Raw genomic sequence first — 14,745 nt, forward strand, 5'->3', positions numbered from 1 at the left:
CTTGGTAAGTCAGTTACTAAATATGAAGACTTATTTCAGTGTTAAAGAAGTTCACAGTTAATATGAATTCTAATTTAACAACATTTTTTTTCCTAAAGGGATAGTAGAACAGATTTTGAATAATTTCTATAATTTATGGTAAAAGAAATCAATATAGATCTTGTGGGATGGACAACGAACACAAGATTTCATGAGACCTGTCTGAAAAAAACAGAAAAAGAAAAAAATAAATGATATGAGAGTGGTGATATTAACTTATAATGTGAAGTGTGAAAGGCAAGCCAAGCAGAATGTACATCAGCTGTCAGATTGCTTCATTCCTTTAGAACAGTTGTTCATCTGAAAATAGCTTTCAAATGAGAAAGGATGACTACAAAAGGATTAGTTACCATAGGCTTTTCCACACCCCCTAGAGCTCCAGGTTTGTTATGACAGAATAGCAAGAATTTAAAGAAAGTAAACTATAGAATATTAAATAACATCAGGAAGGGTCTATATTAGTGCTGAGCTGTGTTAATGCTACTAAGAATTGTCATTGATACCATTTCCATGGATTTCCTTCATGATGGCTGATGCTTGCTGTTTCCTCTGCTTCACCATGGTATTATGTGATAGCATGATTTTTTTTGTTCCCTGTTAAAAATAAAGAAACATTATTGAGGCATTGTGAAGAAGTCATTTGAAATATTTTATAATCATCCTTTTGAAGGAGACCATCTTTGTTTTTTATTATTGCTTTCCTCTGAAAGGCTTTAATACCATTCCTTGTTTGGTGACAGAGTATGCTATTCATTGACAGGCAATATCACAGTGAACAGAGGCTGATTCTCAGAGTTTCAGGCCATCTTATCTGGATACTAATACAATCATTATTGGGCAATGAGAAGCAATGAAAGAGCTGGCTTCCTTTCCCCTTCCTTTCTCACTTTCACAGTTTATTTTAACCTGTCATTGCTTCCTTACTGGCCTTCAGTTCCAACAAACTCTAAGAATGAAGAGAGGACACCAGATTAAATCAGAACTCTTTGGTGGTAACATTTTAGTATTGGCATCAACAGCTGTCCTTTAAAGCAAAGAAAGCCCACTAATGAGTCACAGCTCTGAACCTCCTTGGACAATTGACTAATACAACATTTTAGGAAACAATATACTCACCTTGCTTTTCAGGAAGGAGGAATCCCAATTTGTGGAGGAAAGACTGGAGATGGACTATGGATGCCACTTGGGCCCGATGGTTTTTATCCTTGAGCCTGGGACGGCATGGTCCCTAGTTCTGACTCAAACTGGAGAGTGAGCCTTTCTGAAGAGACTGGCATCCAGCTGACATCAACTGACTATATATAGCACCAAATACTTTAGCTACTCATATCTTCCTGGCGAAAGGGAGGAACCAAGAGAGATTAGGTTCTCTCCATTGTGTTTCTATCTTGTGAGACAGTTGAATGAACATACAGAAGGTTTCTATGGAGCACCTTCTGTTTGAAGAGCTAGTAGCCCAAAGAGATTTTTTTAAACTTTTGAAGATATAAGTCTTATATTTCATCTTAATTGAGGTGGCAAAAGGTACATACTTGAATAAGAACAGAATGATGGATTATTTACAATTAAAGTGAAAGCACTGACAGTGTCTGAGGAGTTTCAAGAAGAAAGAAAGCAATATGGGGCAGAGCTATCCCTTAAATAATGCCATCCCTTAAGCAAGAGTGAGAACCTATGCTAACTTCAGAAAAATGGGTGATAGTTGGGTGAAGTGGAGAAGCTTTTTGTAATGGGCATTAAAAGTTAAGCCTCGAATCTGAGTAAAAGTTTAGACTCATAGCTGAGTCGTGAGTCTTTTTGAACAGACCCTGTAGAGAACAATGCCTGCAAAGTTGCCTGATCTCTTCAAGGTCTGGAGTCAAGTATTCCTGTTTGAGAATCAAGATAAGAAGTTGAGAAGGTAGGCCAAATTGGCCACCTTGCTGATCTTTGAACACAGAAGCATGTTCCTCCTGTATCCTTTTTCTTTCACTATGTCCCTCTTCCTGGAATACTCTCTCCTGCTACCACTTGGCTTACTCTTGCATTCAGAACTCCTCCCAACTATTGATTCCTCAAAGTCCTTCCTCAGTCACCCTTTAATCACCCTCAGTCTAAAATGCTACACAGAGCCACACTCTTGTCTCTTACTCTGCTTTATCTTTAAAATATTTTTGTATTAGTTTAGATTAAATTCTAATGCATGTGACAGAGAACCCTAAAAACAGAAAATTCAAAAAGATGGAAATTTTTGTTTTTCTCACACATGAACTTTTCCCAGAGATAAATAATCTAGGGTTGATGTGATTGACATAATTATCAGGGGCTCAGTCACCTCTAACTTCTTGCTCCCTTGTCCCCAAAATGAAGACCCTTGGGCCTAAATTACTGCTTCACCTCTAATCAGCATGCTCTTATTTCAGCCAATGGGAAAAATGAAAAGGAATGATATCTTTCAAACATAGCCTGATATGGCTCAGATCTCTTTTGTTTACATCCCTTTGACAGGACTTAGTCACATAACCATACACGCTCAAGAGAGGTTGGGAAATGTGAATTTTATTCTGGGTGGCCATGGACCCAGTTAAATTCAGAGTTTAACTTACTGACAAAGATGATGATGATTATTGGGTGACAACTCTCAGTTTTTGCCACAAGGATATATCCACATTATTTTATCTCTATCAATCCATCTACCTATCATCCTTCTATCAATCTGTCTCTATCTGGTATCTCTTTCTCCTATTAAAATATGAACTTCATAAGGACTTAGGTTTTAAATCTTCAGCAGCAAGAATTGTGTCTAATGTATTGGTGGACATTCAATATTAATTTAGTGAATGAATAAATGAGTGGTTTGGAGATTAATTGTAGAATGCATTTAAGGTTTGGCATTAGTTTGGAATTCTTTTCCTGTTATGTCAAACACTTGGGGAGATAGAATTGTAAAAAACAGTCACTTGATTATAAGATGATGGTGGCTACTCAAGGGAGAGGTTTGTTTTGTATGCAGCTGAAATAGGTGGCTGATCATAGGCTTGACAGTTCAAGGTAGTAAATGGCAGGTTTCAATTCAGTACAGTTCAGTCGCTCAGTCGTGTCCGACTCTTTGCAACCCCATGAATCGCAGCACGCCAGTCCTCCCTGTCCATCACCAACTCCCAGAGTTCACTCAAACTCATGTCCATCGAGTCGGTGATGCCATCCAGCCATCTCATCCTCTTTCGTCCCCTTCTTCTTCTGCCCCTAATCCCTCCCAGAACCAGAGTCTTTTCCAATGAGTCAACTCTTCACATGAGGTGGCCAAACTATAGGAGTTTCAGCTTTAGCATCAGTCCTTGCAAAGAACACCTAGGACTGATCTCCTTCAGAATGGACTGGTTGGATCTCCTTGCAATCCAAGGGACTCAAGAGTCTTCTCCAACACCACAGTGCAAAAGCATCAATTCTTTGGTGCTCATCTTCTTCACAGCCCAACTTTCACATCCATACATGACCATGAGAAAAACCATAGCCTTGAGTAGATGGACCTTTGTTGGCAAAGTAATGTCTCTGCTTTTGAATATGCTATCTAGGCTGGTAGTAACTTTCCTTCCAAGGAGTAAGCGTCTTTTAATTTCATGGCAGCAGTCACCATCTGCAGTGATTTTGGAGCTCCCAAAGATAGTCTGACACTGTTTCCACTGTTTCCCCATCTATTTCCCATGAAGTGATGGGACCAGATGCCATGATCTTAGTTTTCTGAATGTTGAGCTTTAAGCCAACTTTTTCGCTCTCCTCTTTCAATTTCATCAAGAGGCTTTTTAGTTCCCCTTCAATTTCTGCCATAAGGGTGGTGTCATCTGCATATCTGAGGTTATTGATATTTCTCCCAGCAATCTTGATTCCAGCTTGTGCTTCTTCCAGCCCAGCATTTCTCATGATGTACTCTGCATAGAAGTTAAATAAGCAGGGTGACAATATACAGCCTTGACGTACTCCTTTTCCTGTTTGGAACCAGTCTGTTGTTCCATGTCCAGTTCTAACTGTTGCTTCCTGACCTGCATATAGGTTTCTCAACAGGCGGGTCAGGTGGTCTGATATTCTCATCTCTTAGAATTTTCCACAGTTTATTGTGATCCACACAGTCAAAGGCTTTGGCATAGTCAATAAAGCACAAATAGATGATGTTCTGGAACTCTGTTCCTTTTTCCATGATCCATTGGATGTTGGCAATTTGATCTCTGGTTCCTCTGCCTTTCCTAAAACCAGCTTGAACATCTGGAAGTTCACGGTTCACGTACTGCTGAAGCCTGGCTTGGAGAATTTTGAGCATTACTTTACTAGCGTGTGAGATGAGTGCAGTAGTTTGAGCATTCTTTGGCATTGCCTTTCTTTGGGATTGGAATGAGAACTGACCTTTTCCAGTCCTGTGGCCACTGCTTTTCCATGTGTGCTGGCATATTGAGTGCAGCACTTTCACAGCATCATCTTTCAGGATTTGAAATAGCTCAACTGGAATTCCATCACTTCCACTAGCTTTGTTCATAATGATGCTTTCTCAGGCCCACTTGACTTCACATTCCAGGATGTCTGGCTCTAGGTGAGTGATCACACCATTGTGATTATCTTGGTCATGAAGATCCTTTTTGTACAGTTCTTCTGTATATTCTTGCCACCTTTTCTTAATATCTTCTGCTTCTGTTAGGTCCATACCATTTCTGTCCTTTATCGAGCCCATCATTGCATGAAATGTTCCCTTGGTATCTCTAGTTTTCTTGAAGAGATCTCCAGTCTTTCCCATTCTGTTATTTTCCTCTATTTCTTTGCATTGATCACTGAGGAAGGCTTTCTTATTTCTCCTTGCTATTCTTTGGAACTCTGCATTCAGATGCTTATATCTTTCCTTTTCTCCTTTGCTTTTCGTTTCTCTTCTTTTCACAGATATTTGTAAGGCCTCCCCAGACAGCCACTTTGCTTTTTTGCATTTCTTTTCCATGGGGATGGTCTTGATCCCTGTCTCCTGTACAATGTCATGAACTTCAGTCCATAGTTCATTAGGTACTCTATCTATCAGATCTAGTCCCTTAAATCTATTTCTCACTTCCACTGTATAATCATAAGGGATTTGATTTAGGTCATACCTGAATGGTCTAGTGGTTTTCCCTACTTTCTTCAATTTAAGTCTGAATTTGTCAATAAGGAGTTCATGACCTCAGCCACAGTCAGCTCCTGGTCTTGTTTTTGCTGGGTGTATAGAGCTTCTCCATCTTTGGCTGCAAAGAATATAATCAATCTGATTTTGGTGTTGACCATCTGGTGATGTCCATATGTAGAGTCGGACCACAGCCTTGTCTAACTCAATGAAACTAAGCCATGCCATGTGGGGCCACCCAAGACGGGCTTGTCATGGTGGAGAGGTCTGACAGAATGTGGTCCACTGGAGAAGGGGATGGCAAACCACTTCAGTATTCTTGCCTTGAGAACCCCATGAACAGTATGAAAAGGCAAAATGATAGGATACTGAAGGAGGAACTCCCCAGGTCACTAGGTGCCCAATATGCTACTGGAAATCACTGGAGAAATAACTCCATAAAGAATGAAGGGATGGAGCCAAAGGAAAAACAGTACCTAGTTGTGGATGTGACTGGTGATAGAAGCAAGGTCTGAGCTGTAAAGAGCAATATTGCATAGGAACCTGGAATGTTGGTCCATGAGTCAAGGTAACTTGGAAGTAGTCAAACAGGAGATGGCAAGAGAGAACGTCGACATTCTAGGAATCAGCGAACTAAAATGGACTGGAATGGGTGAATTTAACTCAGATGACCATTATATCTACTACTGTGGGCAAGAATCCCTTAGAAGCAATGGAGTAGCCATCATGGTCAACAAAAGAGTCCGAAATGCAGTACTTGGGTGCTGTCTCTAAAATGACAGAATGATCTCTGTTCATTTCCAAGGCAAACCATTCAATATCACAGTAATCCAAGTCTATGCCCCAACCAGTAATGCTAAAGAAGCTGAAGTTGAACCGTTCTATGAAGACCTACAAGACCGTTTAGAACTAACACCCAAACAAGATGTCCTTTTCATTATAGGGGACTGGAATGCAAAAGTAGGAAGTCACGAAACACCTGGAGTAACAGGCAAATTTGGCTTTGGAATACGGAATGAAGCAAGGCAAAGACTAATAGAGTTTTGCCAAGAGAAGGCACTGGTCATAGCAAACACCCTCTTCCAACAACACAAGAGAAGGTTTAAGTTAACCTATTGCAATTGCTTCTAAGTAAATGATTGCATTGAAGTTATTAATTAAATACCAGTGAGAAACAGTTAATCAAGTCATTGAATTTAAATTTCCTCTCAAGATCTCTCAACTGCTTGTATATTCCTGGCTTTAGCATTTACAGTGGTGTGATATTCATCAAGTCTCTCAAGCTGTGTTTTTTCATCTGTAAAATGGAGGTTACAATATCTACCACATAGAACCATGGGCATTTTACATGTAACAATTTTAGAAATTCTTGATACTTAATAAAAGTTGAGTGTTAATTTTTCCTTTTACTATTTTATTCCTGCAATATGAAAGGATTTAAAACCTTAGAACAGTCAACTGCATTATTCAGTAAAAAAATTAAAATATATTTAGAAAGATGATTTTCCTACTTCGTCACCTTTTATGTTCCCAATTTTGTGTTATATACAGTTTAAAGGTTGAAATAGTGTCCTCAAAAGACAATAATTACTATGTTGATTTTGGTTTCCAAAATGAAAAGAGTTTATTTTAAAAGATATTAAAAGCTTTGAAGAATATAACTTGTTTTTGTTTATTTCTCAGTGACACCTAAAATTGTTTCGCCTTATATTTTAAAGTCATTTATACATATCTCTGATAGCTGTCTGGTTTTTAAGTTATTATTTGTTCTGAAAAGAAGAATTAGTCACTGGTATTATAGCTTTAAGATGGTTATACTATCCGATTGCTTTATGACACAACAGCTAAATTTTAAAAAGACCTTTAATGGTTATTATACTGCATTTTTAGATGGTCCATTCTGAAAGCCAGTGCATTTGAATTTTAAATCAAGTCACAGTTAATATAATTCTGTTTCATCAACACAGAGTTCTAGCTCTAGATTACACTTCCCTCAAGTTTGTCATATTGCCATCTTTCTTTGTCTGCAGGCCCCACCGCCTCCCCTCTGGACCCAGGAATGTCTGCCTCCCTGGCTCTCCCCACCACACCTACGCATACTGTACCCTGGGAAAGAGTCTCTCCTACCCCGCCACCCCCCTCCCCCCGATCTCAGCACCTACACTGGCCCTACTCATCATCCCTGTCCTTGAAGTGTCTCCCTAATCCCAATTTAAATAGAGTAGTACTTTATTGTCCCCTCAAGGCCTAAATATTTTAATCTAATTGGTGCTAAAGATAATGGTAGACTCTTTTATTGTAGGCAAAACAATTGGATTCTAATGGTAAAATTTGGTGCCTTAGGAGGCTAGTTAAGGAAGAAGTTCTTGACGGAGCTTTTCAACACCCCTATAACCAAATTCTTTCCATTTCTGGGCCTGTCACAGTTGCATTTCCAACTCTTTTAGCACTTGCTAAAAGACAAAAAAAGATTGTTAATCTTAAAAAATAAGATGAATTTTACTGCCTATATACCACCCAGCAAAAATCTACACCATGAGGACCCATGAAAGACAACCTTATTCAGCCAGTGGTAAACATGAGCCCTTTTAGAGTGGCAAACAAGGTCTACATTCATCTTCCTCTGACTGAGCACTTTTTTTTTGTTTGTTTTTTAATTCTGTGTTACTCCTTGTCCCATTTTCGGTCTGTATTAGGTGGCTGTGGACAGTTGGAGATTAGGGCAGGATCCAGGGGAGGAGGAGGGAGCCCAGGATCTGAGGGCTGACTGTCTGCTAGGTGGGCAGAGAGCACATTACCATTACTGAGGCTCAATTCTGGATTAATGCACACAGAACCCAAAGAGGGTAGCCCCCAGGCTAGTGTTGAACAACATATCTAAGAGGATGATCGGTTCTTTACCAGCCTTCAGGGTCTCAGACATGGTGGTAACCCTGGGAGGAAAGAATCTTTTTGAAAGGATTTAAAAAAAAAAAAAAATGTGTAAAAACTCACAGCTTATAAGCCTGTCTATGGAAGCCGGCTTTGGTTTCTGCAAAAATCCCTGTGAAGTGAAGTGAAAGTCTCTGTCATATCCGACACTTCACGACCCCATGGTCTATACAGTCCATGGAGTTCTCAGGCCAGAATACTGGAATGGGTAGCCTTTCCCTTCTCCAAGGAGTCTTCCCGACCCAGGAATTGAACCGGGGTCTCCTGCATTCCAGGTGGATCCTTTACCAACTGAGCTATCAGGGAAGCCATCTGACACTTGTAGCTTGTTCCCCCTGCTGCTTGACAGAGAGATAAAAAATGTCTGACACTTGCAGCCTATTTCCTCCATTTGCAGACCCCTAGCCTTCCTATCTGTTACCCTCTCATTCCCTTCTTTTCTTTTAGGAGAATTATGTCGCCTTGGGAAAGGGGTGGAGAAGGAAACGGCAACCCACTCCAGTGTTCTTGCCTGTAGAATCCCAGGGATGGGGGAGCCTGGTGGGCTGCTGTCTATGGGGCCGCACAGAGTTGGACACGACTGAAGCGACTTAGCAGCAGCAGCAGCAGCAGCAGCAGGGAAAGGGGAGTCATCCCTAAATTGGTGAAGCAACATATTCTCCTAACCCTCATATTGAGGGTCTTTGATCCAGGGGCCCCAAGTAGTAGTTGGAGGAAGCTGCCACAGTGGCAGGAGTTTGAGCAACCATTTGTAACGTAAAAGCCTTAATGTAGCTGGAAACAAATCCAGTCACACAGTCACAGATGCGGGGAGCAAACAGCAAAAACAGAATCAGTGAAGTTAAAAGTCACATTATGTCCACAGTTAGGGTACAAAGTGTTGCACAAGGCCTTTTTAGGGTTGTTGTTGCTGCTAAGTCACTTCAGTTGTGTCCGACTCTGTGCGACCCCATAGACGGCAGCCCACCAGGCTCCCCCGTCCCTGGGATTCTCCAGGCAGGAATACTGGCGTGGGTTGCCATTGCCTTCTCCAATGCATGAAAGTGAAAGTGAAGACGCTCAGTCGTGTCCGACCCTTAGGATTGTTAGATACCATCAGATTAAGAAGAGGCATCACATATGATTGTTGTCGAAGGTATTCACAGACTTGGAGAAAGTCCTTTCCTTGAAGTGGAGATGCCCACCATGGGAAGCCATTCACTGATGAAGAGGGGAGCACTCCACAGGCCCAGCAGTAGACTGATTGTGAAATGCAGCGTAGGAGTGGTCTATACAGTCCATGGACTTCTCCCTTTCCCTTCTCCAGGGCATCTTCAGAACCCAGGGATTGAACCCAGGTCTCCCCCATTGCAGGCGGATTCTTTACCAGCTGAGCCACCAGGGAAGCCCAAGAATACTAGAGTGGGTAGCCTATCCCTTCTCCAGCGGATCTCCCACATCCAGGAATCAAACCAGAGTCTCCTGCACTGCAGGTGGATTTTGTACCAGCTGAGCTACTGGGGAAGCCCACGTTGCTCAGTCGTGTCTGACTCTTTGCGACCCCATGGACTATACAGTATACAGTCCAGGGAATCCTCCAGGCCAGAATTTTGTAGTGGATAGCCTTTCCCTTCTCCAGGGGATCTTCCCAACCCAGGGATTGAACCCAGGTCTCCCATATTGCAGGTAGATTCTTTATCAGCTGATCTACCAGGGAAGCCCAAAAGCCCTGTGCATTCTCCTTGATAGCTAATTGGCTTGCCATGCATTCCATGGTTTCTATTTTCCTATAATGAATAAGATCCAGCTTATAATTGATCTCCCTACTGGCCCAAAGCAAGGGCAGAATAGTTATAAGCAAAGCTGTGGTGATTTTCCTATTAGCTAAAATGAAATATTGCAAGACAAATAGAGGCCTAAGGGCACCAACTAATAGAAAAAGGAACTGTTACAACTTCTGTTTTAGTTAATATTTGCTAGGTATTTCGTTTGTTTTGCAGATGAGGAAATTGAGGTTCTGAGAGATTAAGTGAAGTCCCCCATGTATCATAAGTTACAAAGATGAAATTAAAAGGTGTTTCTCTCTCATTTAAAGCCTTTTGTGTTTTCACTATATTGTGGAGAAACCTCCAACTTCCTGTCTCTGAATATCTCTGTATTGATACCTTCATGATAAAAATAAAAAAATAGAGTTAAGAATTGTCAAAATAATCATTTCATTGTGCTCCTTATTGATTCCTTTTGGAATTTAGTATCCCAATACTAGGTTTATCTTGGCTGAGGTACTTTTTGCTTATTAACATTTATGGCTCTTTCCCAGCTCATGGTTTTCTGGTTAGCAAACTTCTAGAGTTCCTCATGGTGTCTATCCTCAGGGTGCCTTCCTTTCCTTCAGCTGTGCAAATACTAATGTTATTAAAATGCTGAACATAAACAATGGAAATGTGCCATTTTCTATGCAGGCCTCTCCTTCCTTTCCTGGCCAGTGTACCACACACGTCACTGCCAAAATAAGGATCAAATCCAATTCTATCAAAATAATCCATTTACAGGCAAGCTCAAGTGTTTTACCTGTCTTCCTCTGCAATTTTGTTGTTGTTGTTGTTTTACTTAAGCATTTCCTTCTAGGCTCTTAAATTAAGCCTTAAGGTAAACTGGGGAGAACAGGAGAGGTAAACAGAGCTCAGTGGCCAAGCTTGTCAAGAACAGAAGCTAATGTAATAGGGTTGGGAACTTGGAAAGAAAGAAAGTTTCATATACAGGAATATTAAGACAGAAGTTGCCAAACAAAACCTGCAAATCATTTTTTTCCTTTGCTTGCATAATCCCAGCATTTATCTAGAACTTTGTCCTATTTCCTTTCACAGTTGTAGCCAACCTGTATTTTTCCTATCATCTACAGAAGCATTTTCTTTGACAGTTTTCTCACATGCAAGAATCATCTCTGCTTGTATATACAAATTTAGCATGACCTAATTAAATAAGAGTTAATTAAAGAAAACATTAAGTTTTTAAAAAGAATGTATAGACAAGGATTTTAGTGATAGAATCTAGACTTCACAGCCATGTATCATATGCTAGAGTCTCAGTAACATTATAAAATAAGGACAATCATAATATCAACATCATAAGGTTGTTGCATGACACAGTACTTGTCACAATGCCTGGCTCATATTAAATGTGTGATAAATGTTAGCCATTATTATTATCATCAAAAAGTTTGACTTTAGCATAAACATGTAAAAGGATGACAATCAAAATATGTTAAGTCACCTTAAAAAATAGCAGCTTAATACTTATTTGCAGATAAGACAGAGGGAGGTTAAATCACATTTTGAAGGTCACATAGAAAAAGTAGAAAAGTTCCTTAACTGAGAAAGATATGAAGATGAATTAGCTGTTGGATTAATATAATAAATAAATATAATTAATAAAGCATGTGTAGATCAGAAGAGGGAATGCTAAGAAATAAAATAGAAAAGAGCAGTGAAGGGTCTGGTGTATTTGATAAGTATAAGTATGTATAGCCTATGTGGGAGTGATTTACCAGCTCATGAGAACCTAATGTCATTGAACAAAATCTGAATTGTATGACTAACTCTCCTTATTCTTATTCTATGTTCCCATGAGTTTACTTGAATCCAAACCCATCTACTTTATCTCACATATTATGACACATTTTAAGAGTTAAAAAACTCAGTGTCTAGTATTTGTTGAATGAGTGAGTAAATGAAAGGATGAATCAGAAAAAGTTAAAGAAATTGGGGAGAAAAAAAACCCAGGAGAGCAAAGTTCAAGAGAAAAGAGAAATTTAAGGCACTGTCAAATTCTACACAGAGATTATAAAGGATGACATATGAGAAAAGGTCATTGGATTTAGCAAGAAGTAGGTCATTGGCAGAATTTAGAGACATTTTTTAATGTGGTTGTAACAGAACCCAAATAGAAAGGATTTAAGGCAAAAAAAAGAGTGGATTGGAAGTGTAAACTGCAAATGGAAACTATTTAAAAGACCTGGCTGTGACCTAAAGAGGAGAGAGTGTTCAGTAGCTAATAGAAAAGCAATTTGTGTGTGTGCTTGTGTGTTTTGAAAGAGAAAACTTGAACCTGTTTGGAGATAAGTGAAACAAGTTATGATGTGTAAACAGTAAAAACTCTGATAATTTGATATTTGGGGTGGTTCACTTAACTATACATGTTAAGTCTAGGATGGTTGACCACTGGGGAGAAATCCCAGTAGGAGAGAAGAAGTCTGTGCATGGAGGTTTGGCATCTGGGCCAAATTGTACCATCAGAAGGCCTTGTAACATGTCATCATTGGGGTAAGTTTTCCAGGGACCAGGTGCTGAACAGGTCCAGACTTGCCAACTTCCCAATTTCATTAGTCTTAGGCTGTGCCCCATCACTTGATTGAAATTACTTTTGAGGTGAGTGATCTCCTAGATGGCAGATACTAACCTATCTCCTGGCCTCTTAACTGTATTCCAAGTTGCAACTAGAAACCTCATTTTAATGCTACACAAACATCTCAGAATTAACATCCCCCAAACTGGGCTTATCTTCCTCTTATATAATCTCCTTGTCCTAAATCTTCAAACTCAGACAATATACTCATCGCTCTCTACACAGTAGACCAAACCAGAAATCATCCAGAATCTTCTTTTCTTCCTTTTCCCTTTTATAATCTAATCAAGCTCTTAAGTCATGTTTAGGTTAGGGAAATGGAAGTCTACTTCAACCCCATCCCTCTTACCAAAAGAAACAGAGGAGACAATAACCTGATTTTTGACTCCCAAGGCACACATCTGGTTAGGTTGAGTGGTGCTGTAGTCAAAATGTTTTGAGAGGATATCCAACTAAGTATCGTTTCATTCTTTGCTGTCTATTCCAAGCAAGCAACAGAAAGTGAAGTCGCTCAGTCATGTCCGACTCTTTGCGACCCCATGGGCTGTAGCCTACCAGTCTCCTCTGTCCATGGGATTTTCCAGGCAATAGTCCTGGAGTGGATTGCCATTTCCTTCTCTAAGGGATCTTCCCAACCCAAGGATCGAACCCGCCCGCATTGTAGATAGACGCTTTACCGTGGGAAATGGAAGTCTACCTCAACCCCATCCCTCTTACCCAAAGAAACAGAGGAGGCAATAACCTGATTTTTGACTCCCAAGGCACACATCTGGTTAGGTTGAGTGGTGCTGTAGTCAAAATGTTTTGAGAGGATATCCAACTAAGTATTGTTTCATTCTTTGCTGTCTATTCCAAGCAAGCAACAGAATTTGAAATCAACTCCAGTCCCAGGCTTCTTGTTCTTCTCTCCTGTTTCCAATTTTATATGACTGACAAGATTGTATTAAAGCTTGGGGTTTGTAGGCTCTTGTTTGGGCTTGGGGTTGGTAGGCTCTTAGGCCTCTACCGATGTTCATTGTTTGAAACTTTAAAGTTTTACAAACAATAGTTTTTCCCTCTACCTGTTGAGTTCCCTTACTTGGTTAGTCTCCACTGATTTTTCTGTGGTCTCCTTCTACAAACAGCTCTACCTCCTTGAAACCTCCTCTGACCTTCCTAAGCAGAGTTTATGTTTGCTCTTGGGTTATTTGCTCTTCTGGGCTTATGTTGTGTTATGTTGATATGTGCAATACATCTATTATTATATTCATTCTCTTTGATCTAACAAAGTTCTAATGTTTTATTTCCTGATGTATCATGGAATTGAGTCACTTTGGTACTTAAAATACTCCTGGCATATGGTAAGCATGTGGTAAATATTTGTTGGATAACATAGCATAATGATTAGCACATAACAGGAATGTAATGTGTATTAGGTCCTTTAACCACCATCAGCTAAACCGTCTGTTCTCCAGTCTTATCCCCTGATTCCATGATATGCAGCAGTGGGTCAAGAAGTGGTATTGGTCAGCGAACCGTCACTCCCTTATTTTGATTCAAAACTCTCGATGCCAAAATGGTGTGCATGTCATACTAACATGACTTCAAGACATCTCAAATAAAAACATGCGTCTCAAGTAAACAATGCATCAGTGTTACCTTTTTCTCTTGAAAAGTTTTCTTTTCTCGTTCCAGCAAACTTTATAATCCTGGTTTTCCTCCTCTCTTCCTTCCTAGTTTATTAATTCAACAAGTATTTACTGACCAGCTATCATATATTAGTTACTATTCTAGGTACTGCTGCTGCTGCTGCTAAGTCGCTTCAGTCGTGTCCGACTCTGTGCGACCCCAGAGACGGCAGCCCACCAGGATCTCCTGTCCCTGGGATTCTCCAGGCAAGAACACTGGAGTGGGTTGCCATTTCCTTCTCCAATGCATGAAAGTGAAAAGTGAAAGTGAAGTCGCTCAGTCGTGTCCGACTCTTAGCGACCCCATGGACTGCAGCCCACCAGGCTCTGCCATCCCTGGGATTCTCCAGGCAAGAACACTGGAGTGGGTTGCCGTTTCCTTCTCCAATGCATGAAAGTGAAAAATGAAAGTGAAGTCGCTCAGTCGTGTCTGATTCCTAGGGACCCCATGGACTGCAGCCTACCAGGCTCCTCCATCCGTGGGATTTGCCAGGCAAGAGTACTGGAGCGGGGTGCCATTGCCTTCTCCTCTAGGTACTGAGTAGGAAATAAAAACTTTTAAATCCTCACCATCATGGAGCTTACTTTCTAGTGGGAGAAATCGGCATGGAG

General features: G+C 40.4%; 1 protein-coding gene and 1 long non-coding RNA gene across 12 annotated transcripts in view; one reads left to right on the forward strand and one right to left on the reverse strand.

Annotated features, from left to right (window-relative positions):
• LOC133249993 (uncharacterized) overlaps positions 1-14,745 on the forward strand; it is a 350,474-nt gene that overhangs the window by 62,168 nt on the left and 273,561 nt on the right. The window lies entirely within an intron of this gene.
• MYOZ2 (myozenin 2) overlaps positions 1-14,745 on the reverse strand; it is a 385,146-nt gene that overhangs the window by 38,092 nt on the left and 332,309 nt on the right. The window contains exons 1-2 of one of the 4 annotated variants that reach the window (XM_061421170.1): positions 1,156-1,315; positions 543-633 (exon numbers count right to left, since the gene is read on the reverse strand). In XM_061421170.1, the coding sequence (XP_061277154.1) occupies positions 543-618 (76 nt within the window). In that variant the 5' untranslated portion in view covers positions 619-633; positions 1,156-1,315. Of the gene's footprint in view, positions 1-542; positions 634-1,151; positions 1,316-14,745 lie in introns of those variants that run through there. The other 3 variants (XM_061421168.1, XM_061421169.1, XM_061421171.1) reach the window with 3 other exon arrangements.

The sequence above is a fragment of the Bos javanicus genome, chromosome 6 (genome assembly GCF_032452875.1).
Source record: "Bos javanicus breed banteng chromosome 6, ARS-OSU_banteng_1.0, whole genome shotgun sequence".
Classification (NCBI taxonomy): Eukaryota; Metazoa; Chordata; class Mammalia; order Artiodactyla; family Bovidae; genus Bos; species Bos javanicus.